This window comes from Eleutherodactylus coqui, chromosome 3 (genome assembly GCF_035609145.1).
Source record: "Eleutherodactylus coqui strain aEleCoq1 chromosome 3, aEleCoq1.hap1, whole genome shotgun sequence".
Taxonomy (NCBI): domain Eukaryota; kingdom Metazoa; phylum Chordata; class Amphibia; order Anura; family Eleutherodactylidae; genus Eleutherodactylus; species Eleutherodactylus coqui.
This window is the reverse complement of record NC_089839.1, coordinates 166,335,899-166,362,678: the sequence shown is the minus strand read 5'-3', so window position 1 is coordinate 166,362,678 and position 26,780 is coordinate 166,335,899. Positions and strand designations below refer to the sequence as shown.

The 26,780-nt window shown below is 42.9% G+C and overlaps 1 protein-coding gene across 1 annotated transcript in view; it reads left to right on the top strand.

Moving 5' to 3' along the window:
• The first annotated feature begins 6,744 nt into the window (after positions 1 to 6,744).
• PTPDC1 (protein tyrosine phosphatase domain containing 1) overlaps positions 6,745 to 26,780 on the top strand; it is a 47,889-nt gene continuing 27,853 nt past the window's right edge. Inside the window, exons 1-6 of the mRNA XM_066594904.1 lie at positions 6,745 to 6,817; positions 7,326 to 7,415; positions 21,021 to 21,192; positions 22,189 to 22,269; positions 22,934 to 23,052; positions 24,577 to 24,714. Of these exons, the coding sequence (XP_066451001.1) occupies positions 6,745 to 6,817; positions 7,326 to 7,415; positions 21,021 to 21,192; positions 22,189 to 22,269; positions 22,934 to 23,052; positions 24,577 to 24,714 (673 nt within the window). The remainder of the gene's footprint in view (positions 6,818 to 7,325; positions 7,416 to 21,020; positions 21,193 to 22,188; positions 22,270 to 22,933; positions 23,053 to 24,576; positions 24,715 to 26,780) is intronic.

Genomic DNA, 26,780 nt, shown 5'->3' with positions numbered 1-26,780 from the left:
TGTTTTTTAGTTGGGCGCGGCCGTATTGGACATACACAATTCTTTCCTGTGTAGAAGGGCATGTGCTTTAGAACAGTTAACTTCCAGATAAATGTTAAATTTGAATGCTCCTGCGATTCTCTTTGCCCAATCGAATGAGCTGATGACGTCATCACCAGTTTGTTCGAGCAGCCCGTTAAGATTGCATGATTCGTTGCGTCCTCAGGCATTTATTGTTCAGTGGGTCACATTCCTACGTGGGTCGGGAGGGGTATCTATCTCTCCTTAAGCTGGTCTAACATGGGTGGATTTGAATTGCGGAGTCTGCACAGAGGATCTGCAGCAAATTGCATGCATTGCAAGGTATGTAAAAATCGCGGGTACCCACGTCATCACAGGAAAAACATATATAGCGAGCATACTCTGTCATCCACAGTACAGAAAAAGAAGGTATGCTGGGTCGCCGGCCAGGGTCACAGCCGGATTATAGAGTACCTAGAAGGCAAGTGGGGAGACAAATATTTCCTCTGGGAAATATTCTATCTTCCTTATTTGCATATTACTCAGAGGAGTATACATGGCCTTATAAGTCTTCTCACACACCTTCTAGGTGCTCTCCTTAAAGAGAAATGATATCCCCCCCAGACCCACATCATAGACCTCTAACTAGTCAAGCCAGAAACCTACCGCACACTGATGAGGGGCAAAAACCCAGAAACAGCTGTCTGTGTATGGTATTCTGGCTTTTGGTCAATTCCCAATCATTGTTATAAAGACCTGTATAAAGGGTTGGACATTAATTTGCAGAAATGCTGCAGAGGTATTGTTCCATCTTCCTTATTTACGCATTCCTATGTGAAACACGGAGCGATCAGTGTGTAAACGGCACGATAAGCGCACGAGCTGAAGCTGATGTTTATGCCAGCTGAAACGGAACGACAAGAGAAAACCTCATGATTCCTGTTCATCGTTCATTCGTTTGCCTGTGTTTAAACTGAGCGAGTATCATTCAGTTTCATTCATTTAAATGTCTAAACAGGGTATTAGTCTTCCGGAAGTGGTGCAGTACAGTCCTATCCCCCCAGAGACCACAGAGTGATAAAGGAGATGCAAACACAGCCTTAGGCCAGGCTCGCATGAGCATATCTCGCAGCGTGCCGCCCCCGCAAGAGATATGCGCAAAGGACGCAGGAAGTACGCAATTACATTGTGTATTTACTGCGTGCCACCAAACGCCATGTAATATCTTGGCATGTATTTACGTAACATGCGCCAAGGTAGAACATGCTGTGATTTTTCTTGTGAGTGTATTTTGCGTAATTCGTGTGAGCATTGGTACAGCGTATTCCGCACGCAAAACCTGAGCACGGATTACGCTATACCAAGAGGCTTGTATGAGCTTATCCTTACCTGTGTGTGTGTAGTGTCGCTATCCTGTTTTATGTAGACCTCCAGCAGTACAACAAACAGATCATGAAAGAGGTTTTCTATTGATTAACTGTCATTGTCAGGGTTGGGGTTGGAGACGGAAGTGTCATAGCGGGCTAGGACTTCACTCCCATTGAAATCAATGGGAGCGCTACCTCCTATTACACTTCCGCGTTCGTTGCCAGTGTCAGAGACAGAAGTGTAATATGAGGCTTCAGCTCCCATTGATTTCACTGGGAATGAAGCCCTCTATGACGCTTCCTCCTATGACCTTGATGATGAGGTCTTGCCATGCTGCGGGCCCGAGTGGCGGGTTCCCGGACGTTAACGATTAATGACCTATTTCAAGGATAGCTCATTAATAGAATTTGCCTCGAATGCCCTTTTAATTCCTTCAGCCTCTGCTAATCATGTCCAAGTCTCCATAGTTAAGCTGACAAATGAGTTGGACTACTTTTACACGAGATAACTATAGCTTCTGTGCTTTCACACAGGAGTGCTAGTTGTTCTGTGAATGGAGGAGGAGCGCACCGGAGATCTCTTGGGGCCGTCCACCTCCATTCACTGAACAGGTAATCGTTCACAGATGAATAACTGCCTGTGTACGCTGAGCTACAATTCGCTCACTAGTTTTGTTTTAGTGAGCTGAAACAAAGTGACTAATGAGCGGTTTCGCGCTCAGTAGCCTATTGTGTGTACTCTAATAGCTGGTATGAAAATTGGAATACTGGTTTTACAAGATTTTTCTTATGTGGATAGTGAAGTTAAAAAAAAAATTAACCCCTTAAGGATGTATCCTTTTTTTTCATTTTTCCTTTTTTTCCATTTTTTCCTCCCCACTTTCAAAAAATCATAACTTTTATTTATCCATTGAAATAGCTGTCGGAGGGCTTTATTTTCGCAGGAAAGCTGTATTTTTCAATGGTACTCTATAATGTACTGAAAAAACTATTTAAAAATTCCAAGTGAAGTGAAAAAAACAAACAATTCCCCCAACTCTGGAGGGGGTCTTGTTTCTATGCGTACATACTGCAGCAAAAATGACCTAATAACTTTATTCCCTGGGTCAGTACGTTTACTACCATACCGTGTGTGTGTATATATATATATTTTTTTTTTATTATTTATTATTTTTATTTTTTTTCTGTAATACTTTTAAAAAATAAAATATCTCTGGAAAAAAATGTAATAAATTTCTGCTGCCATCTTCTGTCAGCCATAACTTTTTTTATCTTTATGTTGACAGTCGTGTGAGGGCTCGTTTTTTGCAGTACGTCCTGTAGTTTACATTGGTATCATTTTGGTGTACATATGGCTTTTTAATTGTTTTTTAGTAATTTTTTTCTTGGAGATAGAGTGACCAAAAAATATCAATTCTCTATTTTGCATTTAGATTTCTGACGACGTTCACCCTGCGGGGTAAATAATGCACTGCTTTGATAGATCGGACTTGCTATAATCCTAGTGTTTAATCTAGTAAAAGCCAGTAATGCTGCTAATTGCGGGGTAAGGTAGAACTGTAGACCAGTCAGCGGGGTTAGGAGAAATGCCTCCAGGGAATGTTTGTTTTGCAAATGTCGTAGTGTTATAGGGTAAGGCCTCATGTCCACGGGGAAATTTGGGCCTGCACAGATTCTCCAGCAGAATCCTGTGAATCTGCCCTCCGTCGTGGCCGGGTCTTCTTTGTTTGGCCCGACGGATGTGCTCGGCACACCGGCAGCGTGCCATGCGCATACGCCGTGCACACTTTTTTTTAAACTCCTGCTGTCCCGCGGCATGGACGCAGTGACAGCTGCGGGAGCCTCCGTGTGGGAAAACCGCATAAAAATGGAGCATGCTGCGGTTGTTTTCGCCTGACGGGAAAATGACATCTGCAGGTAATTAACTACCTGCGGGTGTCCAATGATTCCCTATGGGCGCGGATCACGTGTGCGGGACACCCGCGCAGACTTCTTTAATCCATTTTGCCCATGGACATTGGGCCTAAATGTCACAGAGATAGTTGCAAAGGGTAATGATAATATAATACAGGGCGGCCACGGAAAAGTAGTCTCCCACCATAATCCTATGAAAGCTGTCTAAAAGAACATCTTTCTTCGCTGCCAATAGCAACCAATGACAGCGCTGCTTTCATTTTACCTCAGTAGTATAAGAAATAGCAACCCCCCGTAGATGTGTAGCGTACAACTGATGGTTGAAGTATAGCTTATACCATTTATGTTGGGTTTGGGGTTCCTATACCATTTTTCACCACTCTGTGGCGGAATTCCTGAACAGAAACACTCACTGTTATGAGTGAAACAGAGGCCACTTTGGTGACCGTTTTATAAGGTTTCTGTTATATTCGGAGTGTAGAATAATTGCACTATTCGGTACTCCAAAGTACAACGGAAATGGACAGAACCCTTATTAACCCCTTGAGGACCAGGGTGTTTCGGTCCTAAAGGACCACACACTTTTTAGGGATTTTATGCCCCTACTTTTTTTTCTTCAGGAACCAAAATAATTTTTGCTATGCTTTTTTTTTTCCTGTGATATATAGGGCTATTATATCTTTTTTCACAGATTTTTTTTTCTGTTAAAAAAAAATAAAAAAAAAAAAAAAATATATATATATATATATATATATATATATATATATATTATATATCTATAATTAGTATAGTCTTAAATTACTGGGTGCATGTGGCGACGGTTTTGGTTGGCAGTGGGTCGCATTCTTTTTTTTATATATATATATTTTTTATTTCATTCTGTCATTTTTAAAACCTATTTTTGTAACTATTTTTTTTACCATCTATGTCCCCATGACGTTATATAAGACCTCTGGGGTCATTCCCATTGTCCCTTTTTTTTTTTACAGTTTTCTACCATAGCTTGGGCATCCATAGGAGCCCCAGTTACAGGGAAAATAGTGACAGTAGTCACTAACAGAGCTGATCTGGGTCTGCTCGGACCCTGCAGCTCTTATGTGACAGGGGCATGTGATCGCCAGGTTGAGTAGCGCAAGTGGCATTTCCGCTTTCTGAATTCACTACATACTGCAAATTGGGCAGTGTGTAGTCTGCAGGAGAGAAGGTGGAAGTAGTTGGTCACAGCCAAGGACCCAACCTTCAGCTGGTTTCCAAGAGCTTTAACCAATCCAATTTTGGATTCAGGGTTTCCTAAAAGGCTTTCTCTTTTTGCTGTTATACAACGGTTCCATCTGCTGGCTAAGGCCAGTGCGTGTGCACTAGAGAGGCTCCGACGGAGTGGCTGGAAGTAGACGGTACGAATACCCTGTCGGACGTCTTAGGATATTGGAGCTGTACAAGCTTCAATCAGAATGTCGGAAGATGTCAGACAGTGAATTGGAAAGGGTTAATCCTTTGCCGTATTTATACCAAAGTGGTGTCCATTTCAGAAGTTGCAGGAAATGGTTGTTCGTTCCCGTTTGGCTGTTTTCAGCACCTGTGACGAAATCCCAAATCATAGTGAAAGATGATGTGTGATCGCTCCCTAACAGCCACTCTCATGGCCACGTGGAAATGTCTGTGTGGTCCTCAATTGAGATCTGAAAGTGCAAAGCACGACATCTCCGTCTTGGACAGACTTGTGCATCTATGGATGAATGAAAGAACATGTGTATTATGGAGCGTGCCAGGAGTACAAACATCTGTGAGAGATTGGTGCAAAGTTGGGATGACCCAGCCCTGAGCCACTACAGAAGCCCTAACAGCCGTTGTGAAAGATGTTGGGAGCAGCCTGTGAGTGAGTTGTGCATGATGCCCTGGAGCCTCCGATACGGAAGAGAAATAACCGGGCAGTCGGACCACAGTAGCTGTGGTTAATACAGTCGTATTCCGCTGTGTTGCTCATAGACAGCAAATAAGGGAGATCTTTATATAAGTCTTATAACTGGGAATTAAAAGCCAAGCCAAAATCCATACATGGACAGCTGTTTCGGGGTGTTTGCCCTTCATCAGTGCGCAGTAGGTTTCTGTCTTGGCTAGCGAGAGGTCTGTGACGTGGGTCAGGAACGCTATCTTTTCTCCTTAGGGAGAGCACCTACCGTAGAAGGGAAGTGAGGAGACTTATAAGGCCATTCATGCTCCTCTGGGTAATATGTATCTTTTCTTCTTAGAGAGAGCAGTCATTGTTACAAGGCTTTTATAAAGAGTCTAACATTGACTTGCAGGAATGCTGCCTTCCAATAGGTGGCGCTGCAGAAGTAGTGTTCCGCGTTATCGCCTGACCGACGGTCATCCGCAGTAGAGAAAGAGAAGGTACGAGGGTTCGCCAACCAAGGTCAAAGCCGGATTCCGCTGCGGTATCCCGCATGCAGAATCCGTATCGTTCGTGTGAGCCTGACCTAAGTGAATTGATTTGAATACCTGGTAATGCTAATTGTTGTTTCTTGCTTTTTGTTTTGTGCTCCATCTCTTAGTCCACCTGCACATGGCGGTCCCCCACACACTGTTGATCACAGCTGTTAACTGTTTAAATGCTCCAATCGTACTTTAGGGGTCCTGAACAGAACTGTCCTAATAGAACTATTAATTAGTCCGCATGGTGAACGTCAGCAGAAAAAAAAATAAACAATACCAGAATTTTTTTGGGTGGGTTTACCCTGTTTTTAAGAAACAAAAATTGATAAAAAGCAATAATAAAAAGTCTCGTACATTCCTAAATAATACCAATAGAAACCACGGGTTATCCCACAAAAAACGAGCCTGCACACAAGCCTATCAACAGAAAAATAAAAAAGTTAAGCCGATCACTGCTAAGCCTGCTTATTATGAAGTGTGTGAAGCATTATGTAAAAGGTCCTCTCTGAAAGAAGTGTCATCGCTCGTCGCCCACACTCAGTCCCACATTATAGTGATATTGCAGATGGCTTGCCCACGTTCGTTTAGAGATCAATTGCAGAAATTTTTACTGCCCACCGGGTTACTGTTGTTCTTCCCTTTATATAACAGACTGTCTGGTGTTCATTATATCACATTCAACCAAACAAAAGGAGAATTATATGGAAACAGTGATTCATGAAGCACTGAGCTGTCTGCCATGGTCAATTTTTATAGAAATTCAGCCTTTAAAAATCTGCAAATCAAGGTTTTTGCTAACATTGCTCAGTAAAAGTTTCGCGTGACTGCTACTTTAGTGCTGATCTATTAAGGGACTTCAGACACTCTCCAATAAAAATGTAAAAAATGTGAACTTTTCCATTGACCTCTATAGACTTTGCATCGGTGGAAAACCAACCATCCATTATGTAATAGACTTATTTTAAAGGGGTTTTCCAACAGTAAAAGAAAAATTGCATAGGCAGAAGATGGGCTGAAACTACAAAAAAACATGACTCACTGGCTAGATGATGCCTCAGTCCAGTGCAGGAGCTTGGTTCCTGCCACTTTGGGCCATGAAGAAGGTGAGTGTCATGTGCCATACATGTTACCGCTCAGGTAATCATTAGCTTTAAAAGGGTTGTACCGAAATTGCAAGTTATCCCTTATCAAAAGTAAAGGGGGGAACCTGCTGGTCGGTGGGGATCTCACCTCTGAGATCGCCCTCAAAATGGGGGTCCCCTTTACCCTACTGCAGGTTTACTGCACCCCCTGTAGTGAGGAGAAGACTGAATGAAGCGATCCTCACGAGATGGCTGAGCAGCAAGTACTCCTTCAGTCCCATCGAAATGAATTCAGCGCTGTCTGTGCATGCTCAGCCATTCACTGTGATGTCAGGTACAACCCCTTTAACGGTCACATACCGTTCATTGCAGTATTTCCACTGAAACCAGTAGTTGGCTGAGTGGTCATATGTGCAGTAAATGGCACAGGACTGCTACAGGTTCTTCCGGGATCGGAGCAACAGGGACCCTTCATGTAAAGTTTTTTTTTTGTGAAAAAATTTTATTCTTTGTTTTCCTTGTTTTTCAGTGGCTGCGATGGCGTCTGGGATCCTGATTCAGAATGACCTGCTGTGTTGTACCGCCGCAAACAACATGCAGCAAGCGGCAATGAGTTCAGGTACTAATCTTCATATCTATTGCTGGAGGCAGATATTATGAGAACTGTGAACCCAACATTACACATATTAGGCCAAGGTTTTATTACCTACAGTTATTTGAGGACCACCGTGGTGACATCTCTGTGCACCAGGTGCACCAGGAGCTCCACTTTGTGCAAACCAGTGGATGTAACGATACCAACTATGTCGTCTATATGAAGCACCCAATGAGATACTAGGATGACATGCTCCACATTTGCTACCGGTAGTAAGTTTGCCCTCTTGAACAATCAGCAGCACAAATTTCTTAACAAATTGCAGAAAAAGGACATATCAACTCAAAAATCACTGACAGCAGCCATACTTACTGATACAAAATACGAGGGCAGGTGAAGAACCTCATTCCCCAGCATGCAGACTGGCAGAGTGCTATATGAGTGAGCATTGCACACGTGCAAAATACTGATCAATAACCACTCACTCACCTACCATATATTAAGGGGTAAAGGTGGTCTACTTAGTATTATACTATCTATCTATCTATCTATGTAGTCTGGGCCGACTCTCGGACACTTTATGGATCAGCCCTCCATGCGGCTCTCTGTTGTACCGCTTCCTTCAGTTCGATCATTTGCATGTTGGTGTCGGGTTTGATAGTATCAACCAGCACATTCTTTTGCCGCTGACCATTCCAAGCATTATCCATGTAACTAACGAATTAGCTTGCATCATGTGGCCGAAGTATGGGAGTCTGTTTTGTAATTTTGCCCTCCAATGAAAACTTTGGTTTGATGCGGTCTAGAACTGTTTTCTTTGTGATCTTGGTGATGCGAGGAATTCGTAGGAGTTTCTTCCAGCACCGAGGTTCAAAGGCATCAATCTTCCTCCGATCCATTTTCTCCAGTGTCCAACTTTTACTCTCTTGTCTTACGTAGTCGTAAAATGTGCCCAGCAAAACGGAATCGGTGTTTGATGACTTGGGAGTAGAGTGGCCGTGTTTTCCAGAGCAGCGTTAAATTTCTCTATGCATAACCCAATCATAGTAAATGACCTTGAGCAGATGACGAAGGCATCGTTGTTGGAAAACATCAAGTCACCAGTTGACACGTGTGGTTGCCTTCCATGTTTCAGAGGCATATAGTGCAGTTGAAAACCACAATGGTGTTCAGAAGTCCTATCTTCATTTGTAATGAGGCAATTGTGCATATAGGTCGTAAATGTTGGAAAGTTGCCCGTGCCAGTCCAAACTTTATTGTAAATGACCCCTTCTGTCACACCTTCCTTAATGTCTGAATGGAATATGAACACAATAACAAGATAGATTGATGGCTGATATAGACGATGCAGGAGTAATGTAGTAGTTCCATTCAAGCCCTAGTGCCTAAAGAGCCTGGAAGGTCTTTCTGTCACATAGGAATACATGCCCCTGACTGTAATGGTTGCCACCCAGTACCCATTAGCCTTACTGAATACCACAATGCACGTTAACTAATCTTAACCCCTTCCCGCTCCAGGACGTACATTTACGTCGAGGTATGTATGAAGAGAGGTTGCGGGGCGACCTCTCTTCATACAGCGTGGGCGTCACCTGTTTATTACAGCTGACACCCGTGGGCTATAGCCGCGATCGGCCGATCACGGCTATTAACTCTTTAAATGCCGCTGTCTATTCTGACAGTGGCATTTAAATCCCGTCCCGTATGCCCCCCCACCCACCCCGCGGTGAGATCAGGGGAGCCGTGCAGGTGTCATGGCAGCCGGGGGCCTTCTGAAAGGCCCCAGGGCTGCCTTAGCTGACTGCCCATCAAGCCATCCCCACGGAGTGGCTTGATAGGCTGCCTGTCAAATTGCAGTATGACATAATGCTGTAGCATTACGTCATACTGCAGGAGTGATCAAAGCATCGCATGTTGTAGTCCCCCAGGGGGACTTAAAAGTAAAGTAAAAAAAAGATCAATAAAGTTTTTTTAATTGTAAAAAAAAAAAAGTAATAAAAGTTTAAATCACCCCCTTTTGCCATACCTATAATTAAAAAATCTAAATAAGAAAATAAAAATACATAATTGGTATCGCGGTGTCAGTAAAAGTCCGCTCTATCAAAGTAGCACATTATTTTTCCTGCACAGTGAACGTTGTCTGAAAAAAAAAAAAAAAAAGAACGCCAGAAATGCACTTTCAGTCACCCTGTCTCCCAGAAAAAATGCAATAAAAAGCGATCGAAAAGTCGTATATATTCCAGATTAGTACTAACGGAAACTTCAGGACATCCCGCAAAAAATGAGCCCTCACACAACTACGTTGACGGAAAAGTAAAAAAGTTATTTTGCGCACAAGATGACAGCAGAAAATAATTGAAAAAAATTAAATGTCTTTGAAAAATAAAAAGAGTAGTATAGTAAAAAAAAAAACTATACAAGTTTGGTATTGTAGCAATCGTACCGACCCACTATCATGTCGTTTTTGTTGCAGTTTGTGCACCATAGAAACAAGATGCACTGAAAGATGGTGGAATGTCGTTTTTTTTTTAATTTTACTCCTCTTAAAATTTTTAAAAAGTTTTTCAGTACATTATATGGTACATTAAATAGCACCATTGAAAAATTCAACTCGTCCCGCAAAAAACAAGCCCTCATACAGCGACGTCGATAGATAAATAAAGAAGTTACGATTTTTTTAAAAGGGGGGACGAAAAAATAAAAATGGGGAAAAAAAGGGGCGGGCTGCATCATTAAAAGGTTTAATGGTAGCCATTATCACATCCATAGCAGTTGTCATCTGCATGTCCACTGTGCCTTCATGGCATATAAATCTTGTACAATGCTACATTCCCCATCTCCCTCTTTTCTGCCGCTCTGCCTGTGTGTCAGCTGCGTACTCTCTGTATGAACGATCCTATTGGCACAGATGCCCTTAGTGAACTCGAGGCTACCTCAGAGGACAGGGTGCTATAACTCATAAATTAACCCCTTCATCCTAAATGATGTACATGTATGTCCTCCATCATCAGGGCTTGTATGCGGTGGGATCAGGACCCGATCCAGCTCTATATACAGCAAGGACCAGCTATCTTTGACAACTGCCACATGCCCACAACAGCTGTGATCAGCGTTCACACTGATCACAGCTGTTAATGCTTTAAATGTTGCTGTCAATTCTGTTAGCAGCATTTATGCCCTAATCGGAGTTCAAGGGGTTGTCTCGCGGCAGCAAGTGGGGTTCAGCACTTCTGTATGGCCATATTAATGCACTTTGTAATGTACATCGTGCATTAAATATGAGCCATACAGAAGTTATTCACTTACCTGCTCCGTTGCTGGCGTCCCCGTCTCCATGGATCCGTCTAAATTCGTTGTCTTCTGGCGTTTTTAGACGCGCTTGCGCAGTCCGGTCTTCTGCCTGGTGAATGGGGCCGCTCGTGCCGGAGAGCTGGTCCCACGTCATCATCGTAGCTCCGCCCCGTCACGTGTGCCGATTCCAGCAAATCAGGAGGCTGGAATCGGCAATGGACCACACAGAGCCCACGGTGCACCATGGGAGAAGACCCGCGGTGCATCGTGGGTGAATATCCCGGCGGCCATCCTGGAGAAGGAAGAAAGAAGTTGTCGCAGAGCGGGGATTCGGGTAAGTAATATATATATATTTTTTTTTTTAACCCATCCTTTGGGTTTGTCTCGCGCCGAACGGGGGGCCTATTGAAAAAAACAAAAACGTTTCGGCGCGAGACAACCCCTTTCAGTGGTCCTGAATGGCTCCCCTATGATAAGATCATGAAGTGCTGTTCAATTGTACATTACAAGTAATGCAAAATACAAGCATTTTCTTAAAAAGACATGTCAAGTGTAGTCATAGGTCCTGTGAGCACAGATTTCCTGTACAATCGCATGCAGTCCTAACAAACCTTCGGAGCTTCCAGGGTCTGTTAACTCCCTAAGGACGCAGCCCTTTTTTCCTTCCATTTTCATTTTTTCTTTCTACCTTATAAAAAAATCATAGCCATAAATTTATAGCTGTGGCTTATTTTTTTGCAGGACGAGGTGTATTTTTCAATGGTACTATATAATGCACCATATAATGTACTGAAAAAACTTTTTGTTTAAATTCTAAGTGAAATGAAAAAAAACAAACTATATTCCGCCGTCTTTAGGTGCGTCTTGTTTCTATGGCATACACACTGCAACAAAAGTAACATGTTAACTTTATTCTATGGTTGAGTATGATTACTACTAGAGATGAGCGAACACGTTCGGCCCCGCCCCTTTTTCGCCCGAACACCGAACTTTGCGAACACTTCAGTGTTCGGGCGAAAAAGTTCGGGGGCCGCCGTGGCAGCGCGGGGGGGTGCGGCGGGGAGTGGGGGGGAGAGGGAGAGAGAGAGGGCTCCCCCCTGTTCCCCGCTACTGCCGCCCGCGCCGCCGCGCATCTCCCCGCCCCCGGCGGCACCCGGACCTTTACGCGCGAACACTGCAGTGTTCGGCAAAGCCGGTGTCCGGGTGCGGATGTGTCCGTAACGGACATGTTCGCTCATCTCTAATTACTACAATGCCAAATTTATATAGTCTTTTTTTGCTGTACTACTTTTATGTTTTTCCAAAGATATTTAATTTTTTTAAATTATTTTCTGCCATCACCCTCATTGTATGGAGATTGATCGACCCACGATCCCCCTCTATACATACCCTGAACCTGCAGGACAGAACTGTGCGTCCTGTAGCGTTAACGGGTTAGGCCTCGGTCAGACGACTGTTTTTTGCCGCGATTTGTGGATTGCATGACAGATGCGCATCCGCAAATCGCGTGACCGGGGCTGACGATTCACCAAAAAATCTGCAGCTAGCAGCGTTTTCGGCAAAACGGGCTAGATCAAAGGAGCACTGTCCGCCCATTGAAATTTAATGGAGCCGGCAATACAGCCGGCTCCATTGAAAGCAATGGGCTGCCGGCAAGCGCAGGATGAATTTTCGGGAACGGCTTAAACATATAAGCCCTTCCCTGAAAACTATCCAAAAATGTGTAAAAATAAAAAATATATATATACTCACCTTGTCCCTGCAGCCGGAGGTCAGCCGCGGCCGGCAGTTCTCCTGAACTGCTCTGTGTAGTATTCAGCAGGCGGGAATTTTAAAATCCCCGCCTGCTGAATGGGCTGCCTCTGATTGGTCACAGCCCTCACCAATCAGAGGCAGCTCTCACTTACCCATTCATGAATTCATGAATGGGTGAGTGCTTCCTCTGATTGGCTGAGCGCAGGAACCAATCAGGGGCAGCTCTCAGCTGTCATTCAATAGCTGAGAGCTGCCCCTGATTGGTCCTTGCGCTGAGCCAATCAGAGGCAGCACTCACCCATTCATGAATTCATGAATGAGTGAGTCAGAGCTGCCTCTGATTGGTGAGGGCTGTGACCAATCAGAGGCAGCCCATTCAGTAGGCGGGGATTTTAAATCCCCGCCTGCTGAATACTACACAGAGCAGTTCAAAACTGCCGGCGTCCGCGGCTGAACTCCGTCTGCAGGGACAAGGTGAGTATAAATTTTTTTTTTTTACACATTTTTGGATGGTTTTCAGGCAAGGGCTTATATTTTTAAGCCCTTCCCGAAAATTCATGCCGCGCTCGCCAGCAGCCCATTGCTTTCAATGGAGCCGGCTGTATTGCCGGCTCCATTGAATTCAATGGGCGAACATCGTTCTTCTCTGCCACAGCTGTTACAGATAGGTGCGATCTGCGATTCGTCGTGTCCTATAATTTATCGCATATCCGCATAAAAAGCGGATATGTGACCGATCCCATTGCGAAGCAATGGCTCTATATATGCGCAGACCGCATGCGCAAATCGCGCGGAAAAACGCTCGTCTGACCGAGGCCTTAATCTGATGTATTTTTTAAGGAGGACCTATGACCACTCTTGACATGTTTTTTTGTTTTTTTTTTTATTAGAAAATACTTATACATATTCCTAATGCAATAACAATTCTGCAGCATTTTTTCTTAGAACTCTACAATGTGCATTTCCTCTATTATTCCTCCTGGAAATTGTATGAATAAGTTGACAGTTAGCATTCCATAAGGGTGTCCATAAGCATAAAGTGAATGCGAGAGCATCCAGGGTGCAGTAAAAGCAAGATCTTTATTCTTCCGTAAACAGCAGCAGGCGCCTGATCAGACCCAGCGTGTCCCACTCAGCTCAGAGCAAACAATCATGTATGCGCATGCGCAGACCATAACTGGCAGGCACATGCTAAAATCTGCACCAGATTGCATGCGCTACTAGTTGCCACTAGAAAGAGGCATCCAAGCGCTGCTATGGCAACTTCTATGTAACTGATCAATACCCGATCATATGATCAAAACAAATCAATCTGCAGTATATCGATCCAAACTAGAGAAGTGGACATCATCATATACAGTTGACATCCAAAATAACTTACCACAAATAGATTTTATTATACGTCAAAAGAAGCAAATAAACATAAAAGAAAAGAAAACCCTTTATCAAGGGATAAAATATGCCAGTCATGATTCATCTGTAAGTCATGAAGTATGTATGCACAAAGGTCGGGGCTGGCAACTTCCTTAAAGACTGCAAAGAAACAAACTTACAATTAAAATCACATATAACACACCATAAACTCATCATACACAGAAGAAACCCCAAATCCCAGCCTATGCAGCTAATACAAGGCTGACCTCTATATTCCGTATTAAGCCCCATTGGGAACATGCTGTCCAATAGGTAAATCCATCACAATTCTTTCTTTTTAAGCAATTCACGCGATCACCTACCCTTTTTGAACATGGCACATGGTCAATGACCCTAAAATGTAACGATTAATGCTCACAATTCGTTCAACCAAACGAAAACGTGTGATAATTGTTACGTCTAAATGCACAGCCATCTCGTGCATTATTTGTGTATTTTTCGTTTGTTGCTCACTTTAAACCAGCATAAAAATCATCACTGGATCGCTGACTTCTCGCTTCGTGTAAACGCTTCTGCTCAGAGCTTTATATGGAATAAGAAGCGATGAGCGAGAAACCAGCGGTGATCTGCCTGTCTAAACACTCTGCACGAGCGCCAACAGCTAGTAGGCGTCACTCACTCTTTCAGTTGTTTAGACCAGCAGATCATCCCGTTTGAAGGGGGGGGGGGGGGGGGGGAGACTTGTGATTTATGTAGCACCAACTTTTTCTGCAGCACTCTAAGGTAATTTATTTAGTACTCCCCAGCAAGCTGGATACGTATTGTACCGGCCTCAGAAGGATGGAAGGCTGCCTGAACCACGCGGGGATTGAACTCGCAACCTTTAGGTCCTGAGCAAGAGCTTAGGACTGCATACTACATACCCCTCGTGTATGGTATGAATGCATTGCTCATCTCCATGAAGTGTCTAGGGATTGGTTGGTCTATAGACTTTAGTCTGTATAGTGCTCTTATGTTTGACTATGCGAGAACGGACTTCCATTGTAGCTTCTCTCAGCTAGATCAGCCCACAAGGGCGCACAATCAAGTACACGATGACATACACTATATGGACATAAGTCTTTGGACACTGCAAGTGATTTTTGCTTGTATCACAACGGCAGCACGGTGAGGCATACTTTCCACAAGTTCTCTGTATGTCTGGGCAGGAATAGCTCGCCATTCCTTACGCAAGGCTGTAAGAAGAGATTGTTGTGAAGATGGGTGTGGGTGGCAGTGTCGTACCCGTCGCTCCAGTTCGTCCCACAAGTGCTCAATCGGATGAATGAATAGTTAGTACGAAATGAGCAGCTTTTTACTTTACCCATGCCCTTCCCAGCATGCCGTTCGGCAAACCCAGTATTTGCATGTTTGCTGATTATCTGCAGTGTCCAAATACTTTTGTCCATATAGTGTACATGTCTACCTATGTTTAATCTTAACAGATCTACCTGTAAGAGGATGAGTAACCCTATCACCCTTCAGCAGATTGTTACAGCAGGAGCAGTTGAGGCACTGGAAATTATCCACGTTGGGGGGGGGGGAACAGGACCAACCAAGTATTTGAACCAATCAAAATTTTTACCAGCTTATCTCTCAAATTGGGGCCCTGTTTATGACATTATTGGCATATTTGCAAATTCAGGAATGCTCGAATATCCCTTAGATGCATCTTTCTTTTAACAAGTAGAAGCGTGTGTGCTCTGGCGCAGATTCGAGCATGCACCCTAATATGGGTTCACTTGTGCAGACTAGTTATTGTTTACGCATGCACATTGGTGAGGGCTCACACATCCGCATACATGATTGTTTGCTCTGAGTGGGACATTCTAGGTCTGATGAGGCAGCGCCATGATGCATATGCACGTGGGTTGACATGCTATCACGTTCCCTTTATGGTTTGCACATTGGGTCCATGGATCCTGGTCTTGTGTAACTCCGCATCGTTGCCCAGCCACTAGGGTGTTTGGATTGTGCTGTTGACTACCTGTTATCTTTGTGGGTGCCAGTAAATAGTCTGACACTAGCTGCTCTGATTGGACAGTGTTTGGCTGTAAAAGGACACACCCCTAAATGGGAACACCCAGCTGTCAATTTATTCTCAAATTTCTGTGAGAAATAACTGAAGAATGGTAAAGTGTAAAGTTCAGTGGAAAAATTATCTAGAAATTCTATATATTGGGAAATACAAATATTTACTAAAACGGACTTTTCAGGAATACTTGTCAGGAATATGTCAGCTCCTAGGAACCCCATAAACTAAGGGTATGGGTTTATAGGCCCGAGGCCACTGCGTCTGGGGATATGACTTACATACTCACTTGCACTGTCATTCCCTTTCTGTCCACCTCTGAAGCCGGCACTTGGTCCATTGAATGGATTGCTTCTCTTCATTGCATGGCCACGCTCTCCATGATGAGAGTACAGTCTGTGCACGGATTCACAACGAAAAGTTCTTCATTCCATGGACTGATTGGTGGTTTCACAGCTAGGAAACAACGAGGCAGGTAAGTATGAATGTCATTTGAATATGTTCTTTCGAGCAATTTATTATTTGGCCAATAGTCATCTCATATTGTCCCATTTGAGTGCCCTCTTATATAGTAATGACGCCATACATAGTAACATTGCCCCCTTATATAGTAATAATATTACTACATAAAGGAACAATGCCTCTTTATGTAGTAATAATGGCACCATAAAAAAGAATAATGCCCCCTTATGTAGTAGATGTAAATCCCAGCATGTGATCTGGACTTTGCACTCAGCTGCATTTTTTTGCATGGGCTGCTGTGGGCTGTCAGCTGAATACAATGTAATCAGCTGCTCCCATGGAGAACACAGCGTGCGGTCCCTGCTATCTCTCTCCGGCTGAAAGATGGATTTTATGCCCACCTAAAAATCATCGTTCAATGGGAATATTAACCCCTTAGTGACCGGCCTATCGTGTTTTTACGTCCTGTATCGCCAGGCTATATATGAAGAAAGATCACGCGGCGATTTCCCTCCATACTTTACGGCTCCCAGCTGTTTCTTACGGTTGACAGCCGCTGGCAGCAGCTCTGATAAGCCGCATGGCTCATCGGAACTGTTAACCCTTTAAATGCCACTATCAATTCTGGCAGCAGCAATTAAATCCCCTTAACGATATTCGGGGGTCCTGTACGGCCCCCCACGATTAGATCGCAGGGAGCCGTGCGGGTGTCATGGCAGCCGGGGCCTTCTAAAAGGTCCCAGGGCTGTCATGGCAGACTGCTTATTAAGCCATGCTCATGGGTTGGCTTGATAGAATGCCTGCCCGATTGCAGTGTAATGTAATGCTATGGCATTACATTGTACTGCAGGAGTGATCAAAGCATCTCAAGTTGTTGCCTCTGGGCACTAAGAAAAAAAGTAAAACTAAGATCAATAAAGTTTTACTAATTATTAAAAAAAATAATAATAATGAAAGTTTAAACCACCCCTTTTGCCATCTTTTTAATAAAAGAATATAAATAATAAAACAAAAATACATATTTGGTATTGTTGTGTCCATAAAGGTCCGATCTGTCAAAGTAACGCATTAATAAGCCCGCACAATAAACAGGGTCACCCTGTCTTCAAGAAAAAATGTAATAAAAAGCGATCAAAGAGTCGTACGTATTCCAAAATGCTGCCATCGCAAACTACAGGATGTCCCACAAAAAATGAGCCCCCGCACAACCATATCGATGGGAAAATAAAAAACCTATTGTGCGCAGAAGATGACAGCAGAAAATAATTTTTAAAAATATAATATCTTTAAAAAACATCCGAATAGTACAGCAAAAAAACTCTATAAGTTTGGTATAGTAGTAACCGTACTGACCCATAGAATAAAGTTATCATGTCATTTTTGTTTCAGTTTGTGTGCCGTAGAAACAAGACGCACTGAAAGATGGCGGAATTAGAATTTTTAAAAATTAAATAGTACCATTGAAAAATACAACTCGTCCCGCAAAAATCAATCCTTCATACAGCGACATCGATGGATAAATAAAGGAGTTATGATTTTTTAAAAGGGGGGTGAAAAAAATGAAAATAGGGGGTGGGGGGGGAGCTTGGTTACTAAGGGGTTAAAAAGTTATGGCTCTAGGAATACAACGATGAGAAAAACTGAATTAGTTGGTCAGCAAGGCGCAAAACAAGGGGTTAAACCGGATATAATAGAAAGTTGTAGAATTGTTTCTAATCAGTTTTACTGACATAAATCTAGAAAGTCTTCTTAGGTTCTGATATTTGTATGTAACAGAGTGATAGAAGAAGGATAAGAGCGTCACCGTACGGCACAGAGACCACTCTGAACCCCACATGGCAGCTGCAGGTGTAGACTCCCTGAGTTGGTCTAGCATGGACCTATTATTTTACTCCATCAATGAGTCAAGCTGTTGGTTTCTATAGAAACCTCGCAGCCTATAGAGACGTGCAGTCAGAGGCTATAAATTCATCGGCACATTCCCAGCAAGTTGTATGCTTCCCAGCAGTTGAGTGATAGGTCTAGCACAGCTGGCTCTACACAGCTCGCCATGCAGGGATCACACCGGAGACATTCAGCTGTGAGTATCCTCAGGAACTTTCTCCATGGACGCAGACTTTCCACCTCTGCTCCTGTCATCTGCCTCCAGCGACGGCGCTCATCAGCCATTGAGGTACTGTCCGCTTCTACTCATAGGGTCATGGTGGCCATGACATCAGTCAGCACAGAAGACGGGGCTATCAATATCTTCAATATAAAAAGTTAAGTTTTGAACATTTATACATTAATTCAAGGGAGATTTTTGATTTGGTTTGATTTTTGTAAATTATGTAATTTTTATGATTTTTTAAATGGCAAATTCGGCTACAACCTTAGTATATTGTTTCTGAAATGTAAATAATGTGTGTGCTCATTTCCTGAATTCCACATCCTTCACCTTTTATGTAAAGTCATAGGTTTAGTACATAAAGTTTAATAGCCAGTAGTCATAGAGATACAATAAGAACCTAATGTATAGCCACACTGTTACCCTGTTTCCCTGAAAATAAGACGTACCCTGAAAATAAGACATATCATGATTTTTCAGAATTTTTGAGGATGCAAAATGATTTTTCAGGCTTTTTGAGGATGCTTGAAATATAAGCCCTACTCCAAAATTAAGCCCTGCTGACAGTTAATTAAAAAAGCCAATTTAAATAGTGTCCAGGCAGCTATACATGTAAAAAAGTTAAACCTTTTTGAGCAAAAATTAATATAAGACACTGTCTTATTTTCGGGGAAAGACGGTAAGATTTTCTGTATGGTGTGCATCGTATATATCACCCACCATGGTAATGAAAGGTAATGGAGAATTTTTGTAAACCGGTTACAGTTTGTGTTACTTCATACGTTATTTACGTCCAGAAGAATAATATAATAATAATATAGTAATAATTTTTACACGGGACGACAGTCGCCTGAGTGATCATGCGAAAGAGCAATTGCGGATGACTGATGGCCCGTATGAACATGGGACCCAAAAGGGCAACTGAGCAAGAACCACTCACTTGTTAAAGTCACTTGGTTTTTTAGCTCATCTAAAAACCAAACAACTGCCGTCCTATATGAACACAGGATGCAATAAAGTATTGCAGACACGACTGTCTTTCTACAAGACCTTCCATTCCTGAATATCCACTTTAAAATTTCATGTTTTCATAAAAACACATTCTAAAACCTCCCTCACACAGCTGGTGACCCCCCCCCCCATGTACCTGTCTGGATTGGTCTTCTCTCTGCTGCGGATTTGCCGGCCGCCGCACATGCGCAGTGCAGAGAATGCTGCGCTGGTGCTGACACGGATCTGCGGCGATTTCTATGTTCATTGCTTTTCATTGGCAAGAGAAGATCATTACAGCTCCCTGTCACTTCATTAGGATAGAACTGACAAGGCGGCGGACTGATCTTTTTATTGGCAGAACAGTAACACTGACCTATATTGTGACTTAGGCCGGCTTCACGCAGATGTATTTGTGTGCACAAACTTTTTGCGCACACCATATTTAGAGGATAGAACCATTCATTTCAATGGGTTCGTCACGTGTGTATTGTGACACACGCATTTCATTTTTGTTGCATAACAGCTTGAGATTAAAATGGATCTTTTGGGATCTGTACCATTTGATTTACACAACATGCTGACCACTTTGAGGGTGCAAACGTTTTTTTATTGAGAGACAAACAATAACTAAGACAAAACAGGGAGAACTTTATTGTGGCTAAGTATTCGTCCCCTGAAAGTGGACACCTTGTGCAGCAATTACCGATGCAAGTCTCTCGGGGTATGTGTCGATTAGTTTAGAACATCTAAACACTCAGACTTTTGCCTATTCTTCCAGGCAAAACTTCTCCAAGTTGGATGGGTTGTATGTTGGACAAGATGGCGCCAAAATGTTTGACTTTTCTATACCATAAATATGACTCAAAACCTTAAAAAAATGTGCATCTATGTGGGTTGGTATGGATGTGTATAATCCCTGGTGACTCTTTATACATTACACGCATCACAGGCTGTTCGTGCGCCTAAGCAGAAGTCTACGCCATCAGCTGGAGCTGAACTCTGGTATAAAGTATCTGGAGTAAAGTATGTTTAACGCAACACTCTGGTCCTGGACAATCAAAGATGACTGCATGGCTCCTCTGACTACCAGATGCACTCTGTGCATTAGTAGTCTAAGACACTATATGCTGCTCTGACTGGTCAGTGGTGCTCACATGGGTAGTACTGGCCAATCAAAGCAGTGCATAGTTTCTTAGACTAATGATGCAAACTAATACACAGTGTGCACCAGGTAGTCAGACATGGTTTAGCCATCTTTGATTGTCCTGGCCCAGAGGGTTGCTTTAAATCTGTTGGATTGGGTGGCTATGCCCCTCCCGACAAGACATGACCACTTTTCATAAACTCAAAAAGTCACAATTTAGTTTTGCCAAAAATTGCCACTTTTTACACCACCCTTCCCTGCATAAATCCCTCCTGTGTGTGTGTGTGTATGTATGTGTGTGTATATATATATATATATATATATATATATATATATATATATATATATATATACACATACACACACTACAGAAGCCTCTTAAGTTAGCAGTAGTTAATTAATGAACTCAATTTTTATGATTCTGTTACTTAGGAAGCGGAAGACGTCCAACTTCCAAATACACCAAAGTGGGAGAACGTCTGCGTCATGTCATCCCTGGCCACATGCAGTGTTCAATGACTTGCGGAGGTCGTGCATGTAAATATGAAAACCCTACCCGGTGGAGTGATGAGGAACAAGCTATTAAGGGACTGTATTCCTCCTGGTAAGCACTGCACTGATTCCTCATTAATCATGTTGGGAGCAAAGAACTCATTTATGTCTTTTCAAAACCAAAGTTTAGCAGTACCTTCTCAGTTGTCCTGATGCCAGGTTCTTCTGTTACTAGCTTCTAGTTACAGATGTGGTTAAATACAGAATGCAGTCAGCAAGACGGATCCAGCACTATTCCTCACTATTGGTGTATATTGAAAAAAGTAAGGAAAGTGTACTCAAAGTTCTCCCTCTGCTATGATACATGCGCCGTCGTTGGACCTGTGTTCATTCCAGGAACTCTCAATGTGGATCAGCATCTGAATGTCCTACAGATGACGGTGGATGACTTCCTAGGTGATCTGTCCCAATTGTAGCAGAAGGAGGCCACTTCCAGTACACTTTCCTTCAGTCATACGGTAGTAGTGGTCCAACAGAGCTTAGGGCTTTTTCAATCGTATTTGCACACGTTTTTGGGCACGTAAAATATATACACGTGTGCAATGCACAGATGATAGAACCCATTGATGCCAATGGGTTCGTATTATACAGCAAAGGCCCCCATAGAAGTCGTAGTGAAATGAAAGAAGTCCCTGCAGCCAAATCACATGGGGGCCCTGTTAACCCTTTCCAATCCACTGTCTGACCTGTGAAGACATTATGATTTAAGGCTGTACAGCTCCGATGTTCGTAGATGTCCGTTGGGGTTCTCTTACTGTATATTGCCAGCCTCTCTGCTGTCGGAGCCTATCCAACCTGTCACCTTATGCAGTACTGGCTTTAGCCAGCATATAACGCCGTTGTGTAACGGCAGAAAAAGAGTAAGCCCCCTGGGAAAACCAGGATACAAATTGGACTGAAAAGGGTTAATAGAATGCGATTGTCAAAAGGGGATAATCTTTTTAGGTAAATCATTTCTGTTGTAAATTAAATGTTTCACTGGGTATTGTATGAAGAGACCAGGCAGATGGGAGACAAAAATGCCATTTTGACTTTATGCTTATTTCAGGATCACGGACAACATACTGGCAATGGCTAGACCATCTACAGAAATCCTAGAAAAGTATAACATCATTAAGCAGTTCCAGAGGTAATTGTGTACATATGTCAGTACAGACAGTAAAGCAAATGCCAATATGACAGTAAAACTAAATTAAAGTGACCTTCTGGTCCCAGAACCAAAGGGAGAATCATATTACCTGATGCCACTCTCTTCTTAATTCACCTGCTGATCCACCTTCTCTGATTGGCTAGTGATGCTCATGTGAACAGTGCTAGCCAATCATGAATAGCATGTGCTCTCCGACTACCAATGCACAGTGTGCATCGAGTAGTGACAGCGATGCAGTGGCCATCTGCACCAGTTGACGGGTTGGTGGTAATGCCTGCAGTGATGTATAACCGGTATACACATGTGACACTGGATCAAAGTATGTTAAATGCCCGCATAACTGCAGAAATGGAATGTCCCAGCCATCTAGCACCCAATACCATGCTTCTTTCGAACTCCGATAATTCACATCGCCTTGCTGTGAGCACACTGGCCATTGTTCAGCCTCACAAATATGGTAACCAACACCTTACAACTTATACAGGTGTGGGGGCTCTCAGGTCACACTACTTACATGGCTGCCATCCTATGACTTTGGCATGTCAGGGTTCAGTTTCATATAAAATCTTCTATCCATGTAATGAAGTAGAGCAAACTGTAATCTTAAATGTGTTCCTTTTCTTATTTACCTCTATTTCCAAAGCTGTGGGATAAAAACCGTAATTAACCTGCAGCGTCCTGGCGAGCATGCGAGCTGTGGGAATCCTTTAGAGCAAGAAAGTGGGTTCACGTATCTTCCAGAGGCCTTTATGGAAGCTGAAAGTAAGTCTTATCCTGCTGTGTGTTCTCATTAATTATGAAACATCATCAATTTGTGCTGCTGGGCAATGCGGTGAGGACCGTTGTGTAAGATTCTACATTTGGCTCCGCCGCTCATTGCTACAAGTAATTGGAAAGTAAGTTTCACGCTGAGTTGTCACAGATGTTCTAGGACACTTTGACTTTTTACATTAAACCTTTACTTCCTGCTATATTGACCGTGCTCTAGTAAACGTATTGTAATTAAGCCTAAATATATAAATATTCATTCCTGTTTTGAAAATACAATTTACCTTAGAAACTAAAGTCCTCTTCAACTTGGTTACCACAAAGCACGGGGTACCTATTGCAAAATTTAAAACAGACCTCGTTCTAATGTTTGGCTCATACCATCTGCAAACGCTAGTACAGATCCTAGAGCAGTATTTGCCAAACCAACGCCCTCTTTGAGGCAGAGCAAGGAGTCTGTAAGGTGTAACTTCAGCCAATGGCTGCAGAGCAGGAAGTTATGTCAGAGAAGGGGTGTGTCTTTGGCACCATCTATACAGCAACTTGTAGCATGTACAGGTTTTTTTTATTGTCTGTGGGCCTATAGTGTATAGTACACCTTGAAAGCTTACATTTGGGGGAGCAGAGTGTAGGAATTAAGAGCCCTGGTAAATTTTATGATTCTAGTCAGTCCTTTTAAGTAATTATAAAATGCGCCTGGAAGGGTTGTACCAAGATGACATCTCTGTTTCCTATGGTCTATTAAAGCATATGAATGTCATAGAAAGAGAGCCCCCTATGTTCCAGAGCGGAGAGCTGCTGAGTAAGAGCAGCTCCCGTCCTGGTGGACCTTTTGCTATCTTATTATTAGTGGACAGTGATTCATGTGAATGCCCATCCTATAAGACTGCATTTTCCCTGCAGAGGCCGCTGCAATAGAAATATATGTCAGACTGGCCTTGACTTCCCCCTGCAAAATCAGATGTTTGCTAAGGGTGCAGAGAATGGGATTCTGGGCGATTGTGAGCCTTGTTGAAAATACAGATTTGTTACACCTGGAACCGTGAATGGGGTCTCCAATTGATATTCAATAAATGTATCTGATTGGAAACTCCCTAAATCCTGAAGGACCCCTTTAAATTTGAAATGTATACTGCAGGTGGGTAACAAAATCCACATCCTTCATCTACATAGCACACTGCAGTCTGTGACACAATGGGCCAGCATAAGCAGAGATACTGTGCAATTAGTCCTGGGCCTAATAATTGGGATAGAAGACCCTATTATATCATCTTTATGAGGTCAGTTGCTCTTCACATTTCACGCGTCCTGCGCTATTCACAACAGGATGACGCTCTGTTCTATGGCTCCTTTGTTATAGATGCTGTTATATTCTTGCTGCTAATTAACAAGTTTTCACCTGTGAGGGGGCACACAATATATGCAGTAGCAGACTGACCCCAGTGCACATTGTGTGTATGACTTATTCTCACAGTTTTCTGCAAGAGTTAAAAAAAACAACTTATTTTTCTCTTTCAGTATATTTTTATAATTTTGGATGGAAAGACTACGGAGTCGCCTCCCTGACAACCATTCTCGACATGGTTAAAGTTATGTCTTTTGCCTTACAAGAGGGAAAAGTAGCTATTCACTGCCATGCTGGACTTGGGCGGACAGGTAAGGTTGCTCCATAAAGTTGCAGTCCTTGTGATCACCTGTTAAAATTATATTCAGGTATCTCCATCAGTTTCTGGGAAAGCTGGGTGCCTTTATAACTCCCACAAAAGTTGCCACTTGCCTTTGAACCAGAATAGTGAATCTGCCTAGCTTTGTAATGGTAGTAGAAGGGAAGATTTACATTATTGTTGCATAACTTGCACTTTAGGGCTCCATTTAATGTATATGTCAAAAAAAGGTCTAAATATGGCACCTTAGGCTCTGTGAACATCTGTGTAAATAGGCTCTGTTCAGGCACTATTTCATGCAGGAAGATGCTGGGTGTCATGCTGGAAGTTGAATGCATTCTGTGATAGTCATTGGGGTTTATCTGGTGCCGAACTATGATGGAGCCAAATAGCCGCAAACACAACAGTAGTGTTAACAAAGCCTTAGGCATTTTCTTTACATCTGTTTCGGAGGCTCTATTCAGAGTCTCCAATCACACGTCCGGCATAAAATAGCACAGCATGCTGTGCTTTTTCGGCTGAGGAAATGCTGGGCAGCATGACAGAAGCTGGATGGATCCCATTATAGTCAATTGGGTCAGTCCAGCATCGTCTTATGATGGAGCTGGATAACAGAAAACATATCAGCAGTGGGAACGAGGTCTTAGGCTCTGGGGCAGATCTGGGCCAGATTCAGCACAAAATCGGCATGCTGTACTATTTCATCCAGAAAACTTTTAGAAGGCAGATTCCATTATAACTTCTCACTGCCAGCTATCAGATGTAGATCTGAGGTATTACATAAGCCACTCAGGAAAAAATCCCCCCATTAAAAGCTATACCTTATTAATATACATTAAAAATAACCTCCGATATAGTATCAATCTCCTATTAATCAGAGAGTCCCTTGGAAAGCCCTGAACTGTACTTGCCTGACTGCAGAGTTAGCGTTCCGAGAAGGACGGCCCCGCTCGCCGATAGCTCTCCACTGATAACTACCTATTAAACCCTACGATGTCACACAAATATGGATAGTTTCAGAGAAATTCTCAACGCGTTTTCCCCTCTTATGGTAACTTAGAGGGTTCATTAGGGGACAAAACAAGAATATTAGGGTATCGCCAGTGACATTTGATAAGTTGCACACCTCCCTATGATGTGTGACCTCCAGATAGTCGTCATACCTGAGACCACCAAGCCGAGTTTTGTTTTTAATCCCAGGCCATGTCCACAATGTATCAATCCTGCTGTCTGGTACCTCAGATTTTGTAAAGGTATACATTATTGGGTCATATTGTAAAGGTGAATGCATTCACTTCCAAACGTTATGTACACCAATCACATCTCACTGGTAAATCATGCATGCACCATAAACCTCTTACGCCAGGGTTACATTCATTAGCTAAGTCTGCTTCTGATATCATCAATAGCGCATGCATCCGGTGACACAGCGGATACATGCCTGCAGAGTTATGCATGCATCATGATCATCACATGGATATACCTTGAATTATTTTAATCATATTATGTCCATAGCATGATGTCTGCCCATACCATTTATTACTTTAGTTGCCCGTCTTTGTACCTGCTCAATTTCTGATATGTCCTTCTTGAGTACCGGTGCCCAAAACTGTCCACAATATTCCATGTGTGGTCTCACCAGTGACTTGTAAAGAGGAAGAACAATGTTCTCGTCATGTGTCCCTAGACCTCTTTTGATGCATCCCATGATCCTATTTGCCTTGGCAGCAGCTGCCTGACACTGGTTGCTACAGTTAAGCTTACAGTTAACTAAAATCCCCTGTCCTTTTCTATGTCAGTGTTTCCCAGGGGTTTCCCATTTAGTGTGTAATTGTGAAATGTATTTCCTCTGCCCATGTGCAGAACCTTACATTTATCAGTGTTTAACCTCATTTACCATTTTTCTGTCACCAACTTATCCAGATCCATCTGCAACCACATACTGCCCTCTCTTGTGTTAATTTCTTTACATAGTTTTGTGTCATCTGCAAATATTGCTATTTCAGTAACTAGATTGACCCGATGTTCGCTACACAAACATGAAATGTATGGAAAAGT